Here is a 16198-nt window from a genome sequence, read left to right as displayed (position 1 = left end):
CAGTGAATATATTACACTCCACTGCCTTTTGTTTGACTTTGCCAAAAAAAATCCCATCACGAGCCTCCATTTTTGGCTAGTACTTTGGGAAAGGTTTTTCTTCTGTAGTTGCAACCCTCTTTTTTATGTAAAATTCATGTTTATTTTATTTTGGGAGTAATTAGATCTGAGAGACTTGTCAGTTTATGCATTGATCATTGTCAGCTTTCGGGACTTGTTAGTAATAGCTATTCAATATGTATCAGATGATTTATGGTATTAGGTGATTTTGTGTCTGTCTTAGACTTATATCCTATTATATATTATAATACCTGTTTTAATTAGAGTTGTTCGTAATGGAGCCTTTGATTTTGGCTATCTGGTTTTTAATTTATTTCAAATAGTAACTATGTATATTGCATTTTTTTCTAATAAAGGAAAGGTGGTGATAGTTGTGATACTTATTTGTTAATTCTTCTTTTCTTGAGGTAGTCTGAGTGGTATCCAAATTTATCAGGATCATAAAGATGAGAAGTTAGAGATAACAAAGAGTAGAGCTTTAACATTTGAAAAAAATGTTTTTGTACATCATCATGTCTCCTCCATGATCATCTGTAGACGGAAGAGATTTTTTTTTTTTTAGATATGGATATGGATTACTCAATCATTTTGTTACAGCAAGATACAGTTGGTTAAAGGATCATCTTGAAAGTTTTTGTGATGCATTTAATCTCACTTTATGAAAAGAGGTGGATCTGGGATAATTGCGAGAGTGTGAAAGGTTTAACTTTACAAAAACAAGTGTGTTTGTTTTTTTCCAAATGGCTTAGTTTGAAATTCAAGGTTTATTCTCTGTTGTTGGCTGTGTTGAATGTAAGTATCTTTAAAAGGTTGGTTGTTTGCTTTGTGATGAAATGGGTTGGAGGAAGATAAATTTGGGAATTGATGAAGTAAGAGGGGTTTACAGGTTTTTTAAAATGTTAGAGCGAAGTTTAAATTGTCAGTATAGTGTTTATAAATTAAACTGATCTGCTTTTTACTCAAGGCTTGGCTGTCTTATTTTATCAGATAATGGAGAGAAAGGAAGAACCTGGATTGACACTAAGAGGTTAGAGGACAGTATGATGTAGAGGTTTTTGTTGTTTTTTTTTTTTAAAAAAAAAAGATGGAAGTGTGTATGCTGAAGCAATTTGAAGTTTGGTGGCAGATTAGATTTCACTGCTCTCTGTCCTCCAGATAGCAGTGGTGGAGACATGCAGGTCACGAAGCGCGTCTGCTTTGAGTCCTGGAGAAGTGATCCTGGTGTGGAAGAGAGAGAAAGGCAAGGGACTTAGAAAAGGACTTGAGAAAGAGTACAGCGTGATAAACAGCACATGGTGACCATGACGTGCAAGGGACTGTCTTCGTAATGTAGAAGGGGAGACTAAAGAACATATTGAATGGGGGTTCTCATAAACTTACTGAGGTCTGTAGGAAAGAAAACCCACCTTGTTTCCTTTTCAGAGCCATTCTTCCGAGAGTTTTTGTGCCGATCTGATTTAAGTTTTTCAAATATTTTCTGAACAGACAAAACCACTAACCTAAAAAGAGTCAAGAGTGAGACTTAACTGTAAGAAACAGAAATGTTAAGAAATCAAGAAATGAGTGGCTAAATGATTCAGCGACTTCTCCCTGCTGAACTCTATCATCTCTCCCTAATGCCTGAAATGCACCAGACTTTAATTATATTCCATGATATTTGCGGTAATAGAAAGAGTGTTAGCCGTCTTCCACATTTCATTTACAAATGTTAAGGTCTTATTTCCTGTACACTGGACTGTATTCTGACAATGTGTTTATCCTCCAAGCTGAAGGTATTAGCATTTAGGGCTTAATTTTATTGCCACTCAATTCTGAGATAACCGCATTGCCTGCTTTGTTTTGTTTTATTTAATGGGCTGGGTGTACGAATTAGGGCCATATACTACCCTCAATCCACAGAGGAGCCTCTGGTAATTATAAGGAAAGGTTTATACCACTGTTCGTAGCAAATTTTACATGGGAATAAAATGTGCCAAGTACTGGTAGATCTGTGGCTATTTTTGCCCTTTGTTTGGCAAGTGGTGCATAAAGTCACTTGATTGGCACTTGCACAATTGCTGGGAGTGCGCAAGATGGCCCACAGTTGCAAACGTAATTATTTTAAAGTCTGGGTGTTATACATCATAATTAGGCTTAAGAACTGAAAGTCAGTTGAGATGAATGAGGGCAATTCACGCTCTCAAGAGTTGAGAAAGTGATTTTGCGTTTAGATTTTGCATTTGTAAGATTTTTTTCCCCCCCCCCCCACAAGCGTTAAGATTTAGATACTTTCTCTCTGTCTCCCGCTCTTCCCATGGGAGGACTGGCAATATATGAAACAGCTATATGATACCTGTGTCGCACCTTAAATAGGTGAGGTACAGCTAGTCATGATGCACTTCTTAGTGCTGATTTTTTCTTCATCAGAACCTGCTATGAATCAATCTAGTCCCCTACAGTTGTTCTGCTCAGCATGTCTTCAGTAAGAGATAGACCAACAATGCAACCTTTACTGGATAACAATGATGTATATTTTAATTAGACATTTAAACAATTAAATTTTACAGTTATATGTGTCTAGAGATTGATGAATGTTGGGAATATTTTAATTATTTTAAGTTTCTGATTAAAGGAAAGTTGCAATCATACAGGTTAGAAAAGCAGGGGCCACCCACTATGTAAAATTGAGATAGTTTTGAACTAATATCAAGGATTATCACCAGAAAGAGAAAATTCAGATGGGAATCAAATATAATTCAAGGAAAATGTGAATCCTGCAAGTTGGGCTGTAGGGCTTCTCTCAAAGTTGGTTTGACATTTCTTGGCTCTTGAGAGAGAATATAGGAATATATTCTATATTCCTATAGAATATAGAGCGTGATAAACGCTCTATATTCTATATATTCCTATAGAATATAGGAATATATTCTATCTTCTATATTCCTATATTCCTATTCCTATCATCTATATTCCTATAGAATATAGGATGCCACACAGAGAGAGAATATATAGAGAGAATATATTCTCTCTCTTGGAGAGAATATACTCCAGCATGACTGGGCTGGAGTAAGATGGGCAAGTCCTTTAAAAAAAAAAAAAAGAACAACAACAAAAAAACCCCATGCTAATATTGAAAGATGAGAAGGGAAAAGCACCACAATGCTTGAAAAATAACAATAAAAAAATTTGGCAGGATTAGTATTTCAAAGGGAGCAGCACTTGATTAAACATTTGGAAAGCATGGGAGGAGAAACATTCCAAACAAAATGAAAATACATGTGTATGATGGAAACAGGATAACTAGAATATTCCACTTATAATTACCACTGCAAGAATGCAGCCCAAACTTAGAGTTCTTCATCAGGTAAAATTGTCATTGCTTTTAAGTCCAAGAAAGGCAGTGAATTGTGGTAGGTATGAGATGTTTGTGGATAAAGATGTTGGCAAGATCTATAGCTACAGTGAAGAGGTCCATGAACAAAGTAAATGAAAAGACCCGGAGCCTGCACCACCGAGCAAATCGTGAGTGTGTTGCAAGAAGTCAGAGGATACAAGGCATCCATTTTTATCACATACCAAGGAGGAGTGAGGGATACAGAAAGATCTTTGGAAAGTTACAGGTCTTCGCAGAAACGCAGAGCTGTATCTCTGTGCAGGAAAAACTTGAGTTTTTCTTTCTCATATTAATGCAGTGATTATTTAGAGATCTGCATGGATAAATTGATTAAGAAGTTAAAATTAGTTGCAGTCTGGTTTCTTCCTGAGAATGACCTGTTGAGAACTGGGCAGTTGAACACTCATCTCCCTTGAGCAGGTAAATGTCATCGCCCATAGCTGCCTTACACTTTGTCTGCATTATTTGTTTCCATTGGGGCTGACTTCTCTTCTTCCCAAGTGGTTTCCCACTGACATGCCGCGTGGCCGGCTTTTTGCCCCTGCTCTCATTCAGTTTGTGGGGGGAATGCTCTCTTAGAGGGAGGAATGGGTGGTCAGGTTGGTAATAGATGCCATGTTCTCTCAACTGGAAGTTTTTGGTGTGATGCTGTTTTACAAAGCAGGTTTTCAATTATAATAGTACTTGCATATGTTACTTTAGCTTAACATAATAAAGGCAAAGAGCAAGTACATATAAAGCATTCTTCTTGTAATGGCAGCCCAGTTCTTTGGGTTGAAATAACATCATGTAATTATAAAGAAAAAATTTTCTTTCTGTATCCTTATGATTTACCTTCCTCTTACTATTTCTTAATATAAAAATTACTGCATGCTGTCTTTGAAATGTTGCAATTGTGTTGGTATTTGAAGTACTTGTAAATACTTGTGCAAATCAGTTTTTCTGATGTTTGTCTGCAGGGCGAGGTGTGTGTTTATGTGCCCAGGGGAAATGAGATGCATTTGCATCCAAGAGGGTGTAGCAACCTAACGCGTGCCAAAATGGAGATGTAGGAACAGTTGCACTAAAATAGTACAGGATAAAAATGTTTGCAAATGAAAATAACTAGCTTCCGAAGAAATAATGGTATCTAATCCTCCCTGTAAATGCTGCTGATCTGAAGGCCTAAATGCTAGCTTTTGGTGATGAATCTTTCTGAAGACACTTGTAAAGCCACCATATTGTGCATATGAAGATGCACAATCTTTTTGTAGATATAATTATATTTCATATAGTATTGTTAATCTTTGAGGTGCTGACAAACAGTTATTACTTGCTTTTCTGTACTTCAGGGGAATACTGATTTAAGGATGTTTCGGCTCTCATTTAAATCGGTGCAATCATTACTATTAGCCTCAGTAGGTGCTGAATTAAACCCTAAATTACGTGGGACAGCTAATCATATACATAATATTATACCTGTTTTTCATGTACAAAGTGCCTCTCAGCCAAAGATCTAATAGCACTTTATGCAAGTAAACATCACTGCTGCAGATCTCCAGAATATTTCTTATGATCCAAGACCTCTTATGAATAAGAGCAGACTAATAGATACCTTATCTTCGCACTCCTCTTGAGTGCATGGAAGGTGGAGAGACAAAATTCCTGGTATTTTTTTACTCCATAGATAGCTTGGCTTTGAATTGTTACTGTATGATTCCCACTTTCAGACTTTGGCTTGAAGTCTAAGTCTGCCACAAGGATGTGCCATGTAGCCTGGGAAGAAAACCAGCAGATCTTTTATCATTATTGCCTTGTCTCTCTGGGTCACAGAGAAGCAATAGCCGCAGTTCAAGACTATGTTCAAAGCAGAGATGTCAGGACTGGATTGTTTTCTGGTGAAGGAAGGATGGATAAAATATTAAATGCAGTCTTCTATTTGCCCTTATCTTTGTGTTTCCTGAGAAGAATATTGCACTGTATTTCCATGGTTCTATAATTCAAAGCTGAAGGTATACAGATTTGTGAAAAAAACTGATTTAATTGTTCAACAGTAGAAATCACTGGTATAAAAACCAGTGTAGATTTTATATTACATGTTCTTTCTTAAGTGAAAGCACTTCTGTCTCGAGCAAGGAACAGCACACTTTTGAGAATTACTTGGTTTAATTTTCATACGCCTGCTGCTGTAATTATTGTAATTTAATGCACAGAGACATTTTTACTTTCTGAGCAGTAGGGGATTTTGTCCATGAAAGTTTCAGACGAGGTGTGTCTGTCTCCCTGAGTCCTCTTTTCCAGTAGCCTTTAAACCTTTCAGGAAATACTGATCAAATCTGGTGATGGGGGCCAGCAGAAGAGGGACAGAGGTAGGAAGGAGCTCGAGATTTTAAGGTCCTACAACTTCCATGTGGACTGTTGGCTTGGGTACAGGGAAGAGAGACGTGCTGGTCTCACCAGCGAGGAAAGGCTGCTCTAAGAGCTCAGCAGGCTTTGGGGTGAGTTTGGCTTGGGGGCCTTATGTCTGCTGGGTGGCTGATGAGCACATGCAGCCTGGTGGGCCACGCCATGGGGTGATGCTTGCCTGGCTGGTAAGCACGGGAGGGAGAAGAGCCGACCATGGAGTAGTTCTGAGGCTGTTTTGAAAACGGTGAAGGTTTGGGAGGCGGGGGGAAGTTTGTGAGAGGTGGAGGGTAGTGCAGCAGACTGAGAATATTTCTGGAGGAGGTAAAAGGTGGCGAACGCTTTGTAGAGAAGCCGGGTTTATCTGTGGTAAGTATTCTTTAATATTCTCTATAATATTATCTGTGCACAGGACTATTTGTTTTATTTTCTACCCTATCACTGTGAGAGCGTGTTTCCTTGGCAGATTGTTGTATATTTACCTAGTGATCTACCAAGTCTTTGGTCAGTATTTTTATTTTGAACTGTTTTTTTCTGCTTTTCCAACAGCATGAGTTTTCTCATAGAGGACAATCATGAAAATAGCAAACAGGCTGAGATGGGTGGCCCAAATCTTGTGTCACATCTGACATAAATTCAGAATTGCTTCAAAATGAGCATACTGAACCAATAATTACTCTGATTCTTCTTCTTAAGCCATAATTTCAAGTTAGGTAGCTTCCAACAGTTGAAACAAGCTTGACAGTCCAACACTGTTATTTAAAATACTGTAAGCTATATATACATCAGCTGTCGTATCTGAAGTGCATTAAAGCCCATTAAAGACTGTGCCTGTTTCAGTGGGTCTTGGATTACGGGTTAACAGGGAGCATGGCACCATGGCGCTTTTGCAAATTCCCGCATTTGATTTTCCGTGAATTGATTTTCTCTTCAGTCCCAGCTGGGAGCAGGAGCTGGGGGGGGGTCTCAGGAAAGCCCCGTTGTAGCCCACCTCTCTGTAGCTCTGGGAGGAACGGGTGGAGCACAGAATAATTTGTTTGCTCTCTGCTGTCTTCCTTGCTGTCCTGTGGGATTTGCAGCTGCCAACTTCAAGGCAGTGAGCAGTCGCCTGGTGTGTTACAAGAAAGTAGGGTTGAAGCAGGAAGGGAGAAGAGGCAGTGGGGAAAAGGAGAGGACAAGGTGGAAGGGGATGAGAAGTTGCTATAACTCATGTATGTAAGCAATCTCAAAATGAAGAGGCAGAAGGAGTTCATATATAAATTAAATGGTTTTTTCTGGCCTGGAACATCTTAAATTTCCCTTCAATTATAAATAGAAGTTCACTGATACAAAAACTAGTACTGATGTATATTTGAGTGGGTGTGATTTGGTAATAGCTTGGGTGTGGCAGGCCAGGAAATAAAGGATGTAAACAATTTACAAGCGTTTATTTTTTTATTAGAGCTTTTATCTTTGTAACTCTTATTAGTTACCATAGATACAGACAACACAGGGCTTGTTTGGGTTAATGAAAAGTCTATCATGCTGATAAAAAATGTGATTCTTCCTGAGAAAAATCTGCATTACTTCAATTCCTTATTCTTGGCAATTAATTTTAACTATGCCTGCATTCATGTATATAATTAAAAAATTGTGGCATTTAGTAGTCTACTTTTTTTATATAGCATCTGCAGAATAATTTTGAGTACAATGCAGTACCAAACAAATTGGCCTTTAATTTAAATTAGAGATCATATTGACAAATATAAATTACTGTTCTGTCAGTTTACAGATGTGCTTCTGTACTTTCTAAAATAATTCTTATGATTTTTTCCACCTTGTAAATCAACTACAGAACATTATCAGGTAACTGATTGGCTCACAAGTGCGGTTATGAATGTGTCATGTTATGACGTTGCATTAAGTATATGCTCTTCCTGCGTAAAAGTTCAGTATCTCAAGTGATAAATGCAATGAATATGACTTACCACATCTTAATTCCAGCTACTCTGTCCAAATAGAAAGCAGTTATTTGCTGTAAATGTACCTCAGCTGACTCAAGAAATGGTTTTATATGAAGAAAAATTTTAAAAATTAAGTAGCTTTTCTATTAATATTTGGTAACTGTGTGCAGGATGGTTCTAGTCAGTATGCTACTGACAGTATTTTTTAATGAGTTTAAGGTGGCCACATTTCTTACAAATGTGTCTGTCACTGTTTGGGAACTGTAGTCAGGATGAATCTGAAATAAGTATTAGTTGGGGTGGGGGGAGAGATGCACCATGTGGGGAACAGAGAAGAAAGAAAAATACTTTTGAGTTAGCTTGATTTAAAATAAAAACATACACGGTGGTTCCTTGGAGAGCTGGAAATAGTGGCAACAGCCCTGGCAAAGTGGATGCATGGTCAAAGTGCAGGCGAGAGGCAGCTTAAGGTAGGATATCGTTCCAGACCTGTGGAAGATAAAGAGTACGAGTTTAAATGATGCTATTTCTTTTAGGAACGCAAAGTGTTTCGGCGTAAAGGCTGAATTCAGAGCCCCACTAAATAAATGGATTGTGCACTGGGGATGTGTCTGGCTTCAGCATGGATGAGCAACCCTTGCAGCTGCAGCACATGCTTTTCCTATGAGCAGTGAGGTTAGGTGGTGGATCAATTAATCTATTAACAAAAACTACTCCATACTGGAGAACAGAATCCCTCAGATCAAATGCTGATGGCGCTCGAAGGTTGTGGGCCTTTCCCTCTCTTGCCTGCAAGCTTAGCCACATTCATTTCACTACATTCAGCCTTTTGTGTTTGTGGTTACAAGAGAATAGGATTTGCCCCACTACTGTAATTTAATAATCAGATATAGGAGAAATAACTTGAATGGTATAGATCTGCAAGGAGCCTGACTGCTGGTACACAGAGAGAAAAACAACAGAGAAAACAGTGCTACGTCTCACTTGCAATATACCATATACATTTCCCCTACAATCTTTCAGTAGTAAAATTACGCTTAACTGTATTTTTAATGGCTACAAAATAAGATCCTAGAATAAGTATTTCCTGGGGAAAGAAAGGTAGGTTATTAAGAGCAGCAGTAAGTAAATTTGGGATTTTAAAAGTATTGAAAACTTTGCCAGCTGTTGTAGAGGTTTGAAAAATAATTTAAATCTTTTTAGAGATTAAAACCTATTTTTCTAAGTTTGAACAGTTTATTTTGTCAGAAATCAATTGGAATTAATAAAAACAACGGTCTCCTAAGGATGAAAAAAGGGTTGAATGTGTGCATGTATCAGGTCTCAGTTTTAAACTCAACAAAACTGCAGAGTCTGTAATTACGTCCTTTCAATTTCTAAATATTCAGATCACAGTGTTCTCAGTTTGTGAATTTTCCCTATATATAGAAAGCCAGGATGAAGTATTCAGTAATTCAGTAGCTTTTAACCAATTTTAAAAAAAAATATTTAACATCGCTTTAGAGAATAGTATACTAATGTTTGTCTTTGTCATCGCACAATGTCTGAGTCTTTGTGATTTTTCTATTTAATTTTTCCATCTCTCAGCTCTCGAGCAAGATTGTTCAGTATCTCCCCACGCTGAGCCTTTCTCCTCAGGAGGCCCAGAGGGGAGGATCAGGGTCCCCGTGGGACTGCAGCTGCAGAGGTTATTGCAGTAGCAACATCCCGATACGCCACTCACCTTTTTCCAGTCCTAGACCCAGGATGTGGAATAGGATGGTGCACACATTTGATACGCTAAAGATGGCTTTATCTGCTGCAAATAGTTTTGTCCTTAAAAGGCTCCTGAAATTAAACTGGTCAAATACATCTACGGTTAACATGACTGTAGCAGAATTAGTCGGACATATTTGTCCCGAGTGGTACATGAAGAAGGTCTAGCCTCACGTGTGTTTTCGCTTGAGTTCCTTTACTCAGGTTAACTCGGTGAGACTCAGAAGAACAGAAAAAAAAGAAAAAAATCTCATGTAATACTTCAGAATTAGGCTCATAATAATCCATTTAAGATGTTTAAAACAATCCAGCCGTTAGTAGTTGTAAACTGAGAGTGTGAGGAAACTCTTTACTGTTGCAGGACTTTTGACTTTGCTGTGTTTTCTTCGCAGGGCCTCGGTATGTCCGGTGGAAGTCAGGCTGGCTTGGGGACTCCTTCATCCAGGCAGTATGCACGACAGAAAATAACTCGCGTAAACCTCAGGGACTTCATCTTCTACATGGAACAGGAAAGAGAAACGAGCCATTCTCTCCTGCTCTATCGAGCTCTGCTTAAATAAAGCCAAGAATTGTACTGATTTCTCCATACAGAAGCTCAACTTGCATTGAAAAGCTGTCATTTTAATGTGCCTTCTATTTTTTTCAGAAGTCAATGTTCCAGTAATTTTGTTTTGTAAAATTGTCAGACACATGCAATAAATTCCCTTTATGTAACAAAAAAATTCTAAAAAACACAAAAAAAAATGTGCAAAAGGTTTTAAAATGTCAAATCCACAGATATAACCAACATCAAAGTCTTGCTCCATTTGGCCATTTCAGACAGGGCTGAAGTAGATGGCGTTGAAGTTAGGCAGATGGAGCGGCTGCTGCAATGGCTCACCTAAACCATCGCACGGCACGGAGGATGGGGACAGGTTCACAGGATTGGGACCTAACCATGGTGTTAACCTGTATGTTCACTTACGGTGCTGATTTTGTTTTCTTTTTAGTTTTACTGGCACTGTTTCCACTGACTAACCATGGTGATACCTGTTGTTATTTTAGATTAGTTATAATTGCAATTTTTTGCACAGCTAAGAGAATAGCCACTGCACACTCTCACAAATTTTATATATTTAGGATTTTTGCTTTTACCGCACAGCTCATTTCCTGAGCCATTTGCTGAACCAAATCCTAAGTGTATGAAATCTGTGCGTTTGGGTCCCAGCTGAGTTACCTTGACTGGCTTCCAGTTCTAAGTCTCTTCAACCTTTTGCACATTTGTAGCAGCTGGTTAGTAACGTGAATCAAAGTTGGGTTTTATTTTCTAAAAAATATCTTAATTTATTTATTGCAAAGAGTATGGTTTAATGGTGGGTTTAAAAGAGAGTATTGTTCAGTAAAGATTTTAGAGTATTCTATATGGATTTTTAAAGCCACTGTAAAGGAAGTTTTTGGGGGCCGGTTCCACTCGTAGAGAATGGCGAGAGCCGGGGTGAGCCCCGGCAGCCCGCTGCCGCCGCGCTCCGGGCAGCGCCGCAGGGACTGGCGATGCCTTTGCCTTGGACGATTGGACCCGAGGACTCCAGTCCGGAGAGGCTCATGAGCAAGCGCGTGACTTTAAGCATTGTGAGTAGTTTTAAGTACTTCAAGGTGGGATGAATGCTTTTTAAATGCTTTGCTGAATTGGAATTTAAGGGGCCCGCACCAACGCCAAGCGAAGTCAGTGTGAGCCTTTTAAATGGGTATCGGATAGGAATACTAAGCAGGCAGGTGGGCACGAGTTGTACTTCAAACAGAACAGTATTACCAGTAACCATGGAAGGGAGACATTTGCTTATTTATTTTTTCAATTGTTACTATGTTACGCTTGCCACTTTTTTGAGGCAATACTTTTTTTTTTGATGGGAAACCATAGCGAAAGCACAAATAGAACTATTTGTCCAATAGTTTTAAAAACAAAAGTTTTAATTATTTTTTAAGGTTTATGAAAAGCAGAAGAAAATTTATACTGCTGCTATTTAGCCAAAAGATTATTCATAAGGTATTTAAGGCCAGGAAGTGTAAAATTATGTTTTAAATGTATTGATAATTTGTACATATTGTTTATAAAGGCCTTGTGTTTATTAGAATTACGTTATTTTGATGATTTCTGTACATACTCGTAAATACCCCCAATTTGTGTGAAAACATACTCCCTTATTTGTACTTATTTTGTAAAGAAATAAAACAATTTACTAAAGTAACACATCGAGTGACATACAGTATTAATTTATCAAACATGAATTTCACATTGTCTTGTAGTTCTTACGCACTGTTCAGAAACATTTTGCATTAAAATATTAACAGAATACCCACAAAGAAATATTAAAACCAAATACTTCAATGTTTTGTTGTGCTGATTCTTATCCTTTGTCAAACATCTAATAAAATTGTCAACAAACCTCGATGCTATTAATACAGTGAATGAATGCACTCAACAGTTGTTTCCTCAAAAGCGCTTAGTCCAATAAGCACAACATAACATTCTCCCTTTTGCTTTCTTTCCGAGACTTGGGAGCACAGTGGTGTAACAGGGTTGTACAGAAAGTGCTAGCGAAGACTCGTGTTCAAGCCACAGTTTCAGTGCTCAGCAAGAGAGAATCGGAACAATTTTGTTCAATTGGATTAGGCGAAAAACCAGGCTACGTTTACTTCATAATAACGACATTTGCTGGCTGCGCACCACAGCTTTACTGGAGCTTCTGTGATATTTTAAAACCTGTTTTAGCGACGCTGAGCAATGTTCTTAATTAAGTTATGTTGCTATGGTTTAAGGCCAGAAGTAAAAATTCAAATCAGTTTTTGCTGATATTGCTGCCTAAAAATATAGGGAAATAAGTAAAAAAGATATAAATGAAACTGTAATAGACTTTAAATAAGTGACCTGAAGTTACTAACTAAAAGAACATGTCCTAGCTTAACTTTTTTTTTTTTAAAGGCATATTTCTTCTAACAAAGTGATTGTTTCCACATGTCTTCCTTGCCTTAGTGCTATTTTGCAGTCACTGTTGTGATGTCATGGCTCAAACTTTCCATCTCAAGTTCACATTTAACTCGGCTGGCGCAGCCTGGAACCCTTTACGATGCCACCTTAGCAAGCTGCCCTAAGTACCGGAGCTGCTTTATTGAGCTATAAAAAAAAATACGGTAAACACCAAACTGAAAAAAACCAAACCAACCAACCACAAATACTTCCAATGGCGTTCTACGTACATCTAAAAGCATCATCCCGCTTCCAGGCTTTGAGAGCTGCCTGCCCGCGCCTTCGGCGGGCGCTGGACGTGCTCGGCGCTCGGCGGGTACGCGGCGTCTGGTCCCACTTGCAGACGCTGACCTCGGGGGAGGCTTGGCCTGAGTACGGGTGGCAGAACGGGGCCCGTGTTTAAATGTAAACGTGAGGTGTTGGCCCTTCTCCCCTGGCTGAGAGGTAACGAACGGAGAGGATGCGCCGACAGACAAGCGCCCAGCCGCTGCTAGTGCCAACTCTCCCTGGCAGAAGTGTATATAGGTAAAAACACGAAGCTAAACGGATTTTTAAGGATTATTTGAACTTAAAGTGAACTCAATGTCTGAAAGTAATAAATAAAACACTTTTTTTTTCCTTTTTGTAAGACATGGCTACATCAAGCTGAACGGAGCAAAAGGCCGGAGAAGACGCAATCGAAAGTTCTCACCTCTTTCAAACAACATGGGAGATACAGTGAGTGTTCCACCCTACTTGCTTGTTTTTGATCATTTACTTTACAGAAATGTTTATGGCATGAAGTACTGTATAAGAAATGTGCATACACAAATACATGACAATTATACGTTAAGTTCTTTACAATATTAAATGTATAATATACAATTCTACAGATATCTTACATACAAAGGTGAATGTTGTGCCATATATTCAAATATGGCAATGCCTAGCAACTTTAGAATGTCGTACAAGTATAAAACCACAAAATAAAATAACTTTACAACTCTTTTAAAGTAGACAGATTTGCTCAACTGTTCTGCTAAGTTAGCAGGCCAATACGTATCGGCCAAGATTTCCAGAAGAGATTTCCGAGTTGAGTAACCAAGGTGAGAAAACCTGAGAGGTCTGATTTTCCACAGACAGGTATCCAGCCCTTTTCCAAAAATTAGACCCCTGCCTAGACTGTACCTTGGATATTCAGTACAGCTCATCGCTTTTTGTTAGTCTTAAAATGTGATTTTTTTATTTTGCCTGATTGTAATCATTTGGCATTAAAGAATTGTTGACCATTTAATACTCTGTCCCTTGTTCTATATGGCCGTATTTATGCATCTAAAGAGAGTTTAATTAAAATTCAGCATCTACAACAGTATTCTATAAATTAATGTGGGAGAAACTAAATTGTGATTAACACATGAATCATGCTAAACAGCAATAAACAGGATTTAGCAGAATGCTATTTATAACCTTGCACCTGCAAACATGGTGCTGTCTCCTGAGTTAGGAAGCCCTGCAAGTCAGAGCTGATACTGATTCATGGAAGGAGCAGTAACCTCCTGCAGACAGCGGGCTTCGTTAAAGAGAAAATTACACAGATAGAGGGCAGCTACAGAATCAGTATTTTAATAATAGTTTAAAATAACAGAGGAAAAACAATCTAAACAAAAGGTGGCCTGCTTTCATTGGACAATGGCAGTAGAGGATTTAACATCTTTTTGCAAAAATTGCAGACCCGTAAAGGGTAGGCTTGTCCAAAATTCTTAATGTTTCCTCCTAAATGGGGGCTTATCACGTGGTTAGTAAATGAGTAACAAGGGGTGGCAGAGCTTGCTTGGCAGAACCACGCTTCTTTGATGATGCAAAACTTAACAGTTTCCGAGTCAAAACAAGACTGGCTTTAAGAGAACTACAGCTCCACGTTAGGTATGTGACCCTTGGGTGATGGTGGATGGCATTTTATTTTGTGCTTCCAGATCCCTACTTTTACAAAGATTGCCATAATCGGCCTTGTCAATTTTTTTTGTCGCTTTTTTGTTTCGTTTGTGTGGTTTTTTTTAATACTGAGCACCAGTTGACTATAAATCTGTCCTTTTCTGATTCTGGATTCTGTCCACAGAGAGATATTTCAGTTGGAAATGTTGTATAAAAATAAGCCATTTGCTAGCATGAGTGAGTACAATCACGGAAGTGTAACGTAACGTATGGAGGTGTAAAGCACGTCTGATATGAAGGAGGTGCGGCAGTCAGGGAGGATACTCAGTGCAGTTTTTAGCGGACGATCTTCCTCTCGGAGGCGCCCACTTCCACGCGTCACAGCATCGGGGTATCGTTGGAAAGGCTGTCAGAACCGTTTCTCCTGCTGATCTATTCAAATTGCTTTAATTGGTCTTTCTGCAGAAGTCCAATCTAGGGTCAGGGGTTTATGAAGCTTTGTCTTTTTCACCACCACAGCTGTTCAGCCCGAAGTACACTGCCAGCAGGGCTGGTACGCTGAGCACGCTCAGGAATTTCATCGTGAAAAACGGACAACTGGTTTTTCAAATACATTTCATGGCTGGCTATGTGACAGGTAGTTTCAGAATACCACTAATTGGCAACATAAAGTCAAAATCTGTTTGCTAATACTGTTTTGCAAATCCTTAGTATTTCACATAAGGGACTATTAAACACTTCTACGGTTACAAAGGAGTACGGGTAGGGTCTAGTCCAGGGGCTCCTGTTTTATTCTGATTGTTGGGGTAGGTTGTGGTCGTCTGTCTTCGCGACACAGCACGTATTCACTGAACTGAGAGGAATCCACCCCACCGCCGCATGAAGCTGCCACGTTAAATCCCTTCTGAAATAATCTTTCGAGCACCTGCAATGTGGGGAAAAAATCAGGTTAATATTTAGCAAATTTTAGTGATAAAAACATTCAGGAGCACTGGATCTAACTGATGGATTTAGTCTTTCGAGTCCTCGTTGAATGAATATTATTCAGCTATAATTCTATAACTTATTCTTAAATGACTACACTGTGATTAAAGTCTCGCTCTCAGCAAACCTCTGTAGAAAACAAAAATTAATCAAACAAATAAGCACTCTGCAGAGCAGCTTAGTACATTATATAGTAAAATACTGGACTGTGGTGATATTGATGCTCTCTCACTGCTTATAGAAAGCAACATCAGGTTTAAGTCGTAATCAAAAGTGCCCATTATTCATTAGTAATATGAACAGTCTTACAGAAAGGGGCTGAAAACATTTCTCAGCTCTTCCTTGGCAGATGAAAGGTATTAGGAGTCTGAGTGACACTTCCAGCAGATCTTCACGGAAATCGCAGCTGTGATTTCCCCTCGCTGGAAGGGAGCGCTGCTTTTAGCAAAGCATGGCAGGGCCGGGATGCGGAGCCAAGACGTGGACAATAAGGAAATGTTCTGGCCCAAGAAAGAGGTTAATTTGTATTGCCCAAATATGTATTTTCTCTTTCTCCTTCTAAAGAAAAGTTGGTGCAATTTAGATGCATGAATTTAAGGAACCCAGAGGCAACTTTAATTTCTGAGACTGTCACACAGCACATTACCCTAGGATATACTGATCTTGGCAATAGGATAGGGGCCATGTTTTCACATGGGTGAGCATGTTGATATACAGTTTCCCAGCAGAGCAGGACACACACAGACTTTCCTCAGCATTAGGTGAGAGCGGATGCCAGATCCACCC

General features: G+C 38.9%; 2 protein-coding genes across 7 annotated transcripts in view; one reads left to right on the top strand and one right to left on the bottom strand.

Annotated features, from left to right (window-relative positions):
- Window positions 1-12323, top strand: part of LOC142087288 (transcription initiation factor TFIID subunit 4-like) — a 149144-nt gene extending 136821 nt beyond the window's left edge. The window contains exon 15 of the mRNA XM_075161381.1: window positions 9906-12323. Within this exon, the coding sequence (XP_075017482.1) occupies window positions 9906-10073 (168 nt within the window). The 3' untranslated portion in view covers window positions 10074-12323. The remainder of the gene's footprint in view (window positions 1-9905) is intronic.
- Window positions 11440-16198, bottom strand: part of KCTD15 (potassium channel tetramerization domain containing 15) — a 46443-nt gene continuing 41684 nt past the window's right edge. For all 6 annotated transcript variants that reach the window (XM_075161386.1, XM_075161384.1, XM_075161382.1 and 3 more), the window contains one exon: window positions 11440-15353. In XM_075161386.1, the coding sequence (XP_075017487.1) occupies window positions 15198-15353 (156 nt within the window). In that variant the 3' untranslated portion in view covers window positions 11440-15197. The remainder of the gene's footprint in view (window positions 15354-16198) is intronic.

This window comes from Calonectris borealis, chromosome 12 (assembly GCF_964195595.1).
Source record: "Calonectris borealis chromosome 12, bCalBor7.hap1.2, whole genome shotgun sequence".
NCBI classification, from domain to species: Eukaryota; Metazoa; Chordata; class Aves; order Procellariiformes; family Procellariidae; genus Calonectris; species Calonectris borealis.
The sequence above is the reverse complement of the archived record's forward strand: the minus strand, read 5'-3'. Positions and strand labels throughout refer to the sequence as shown.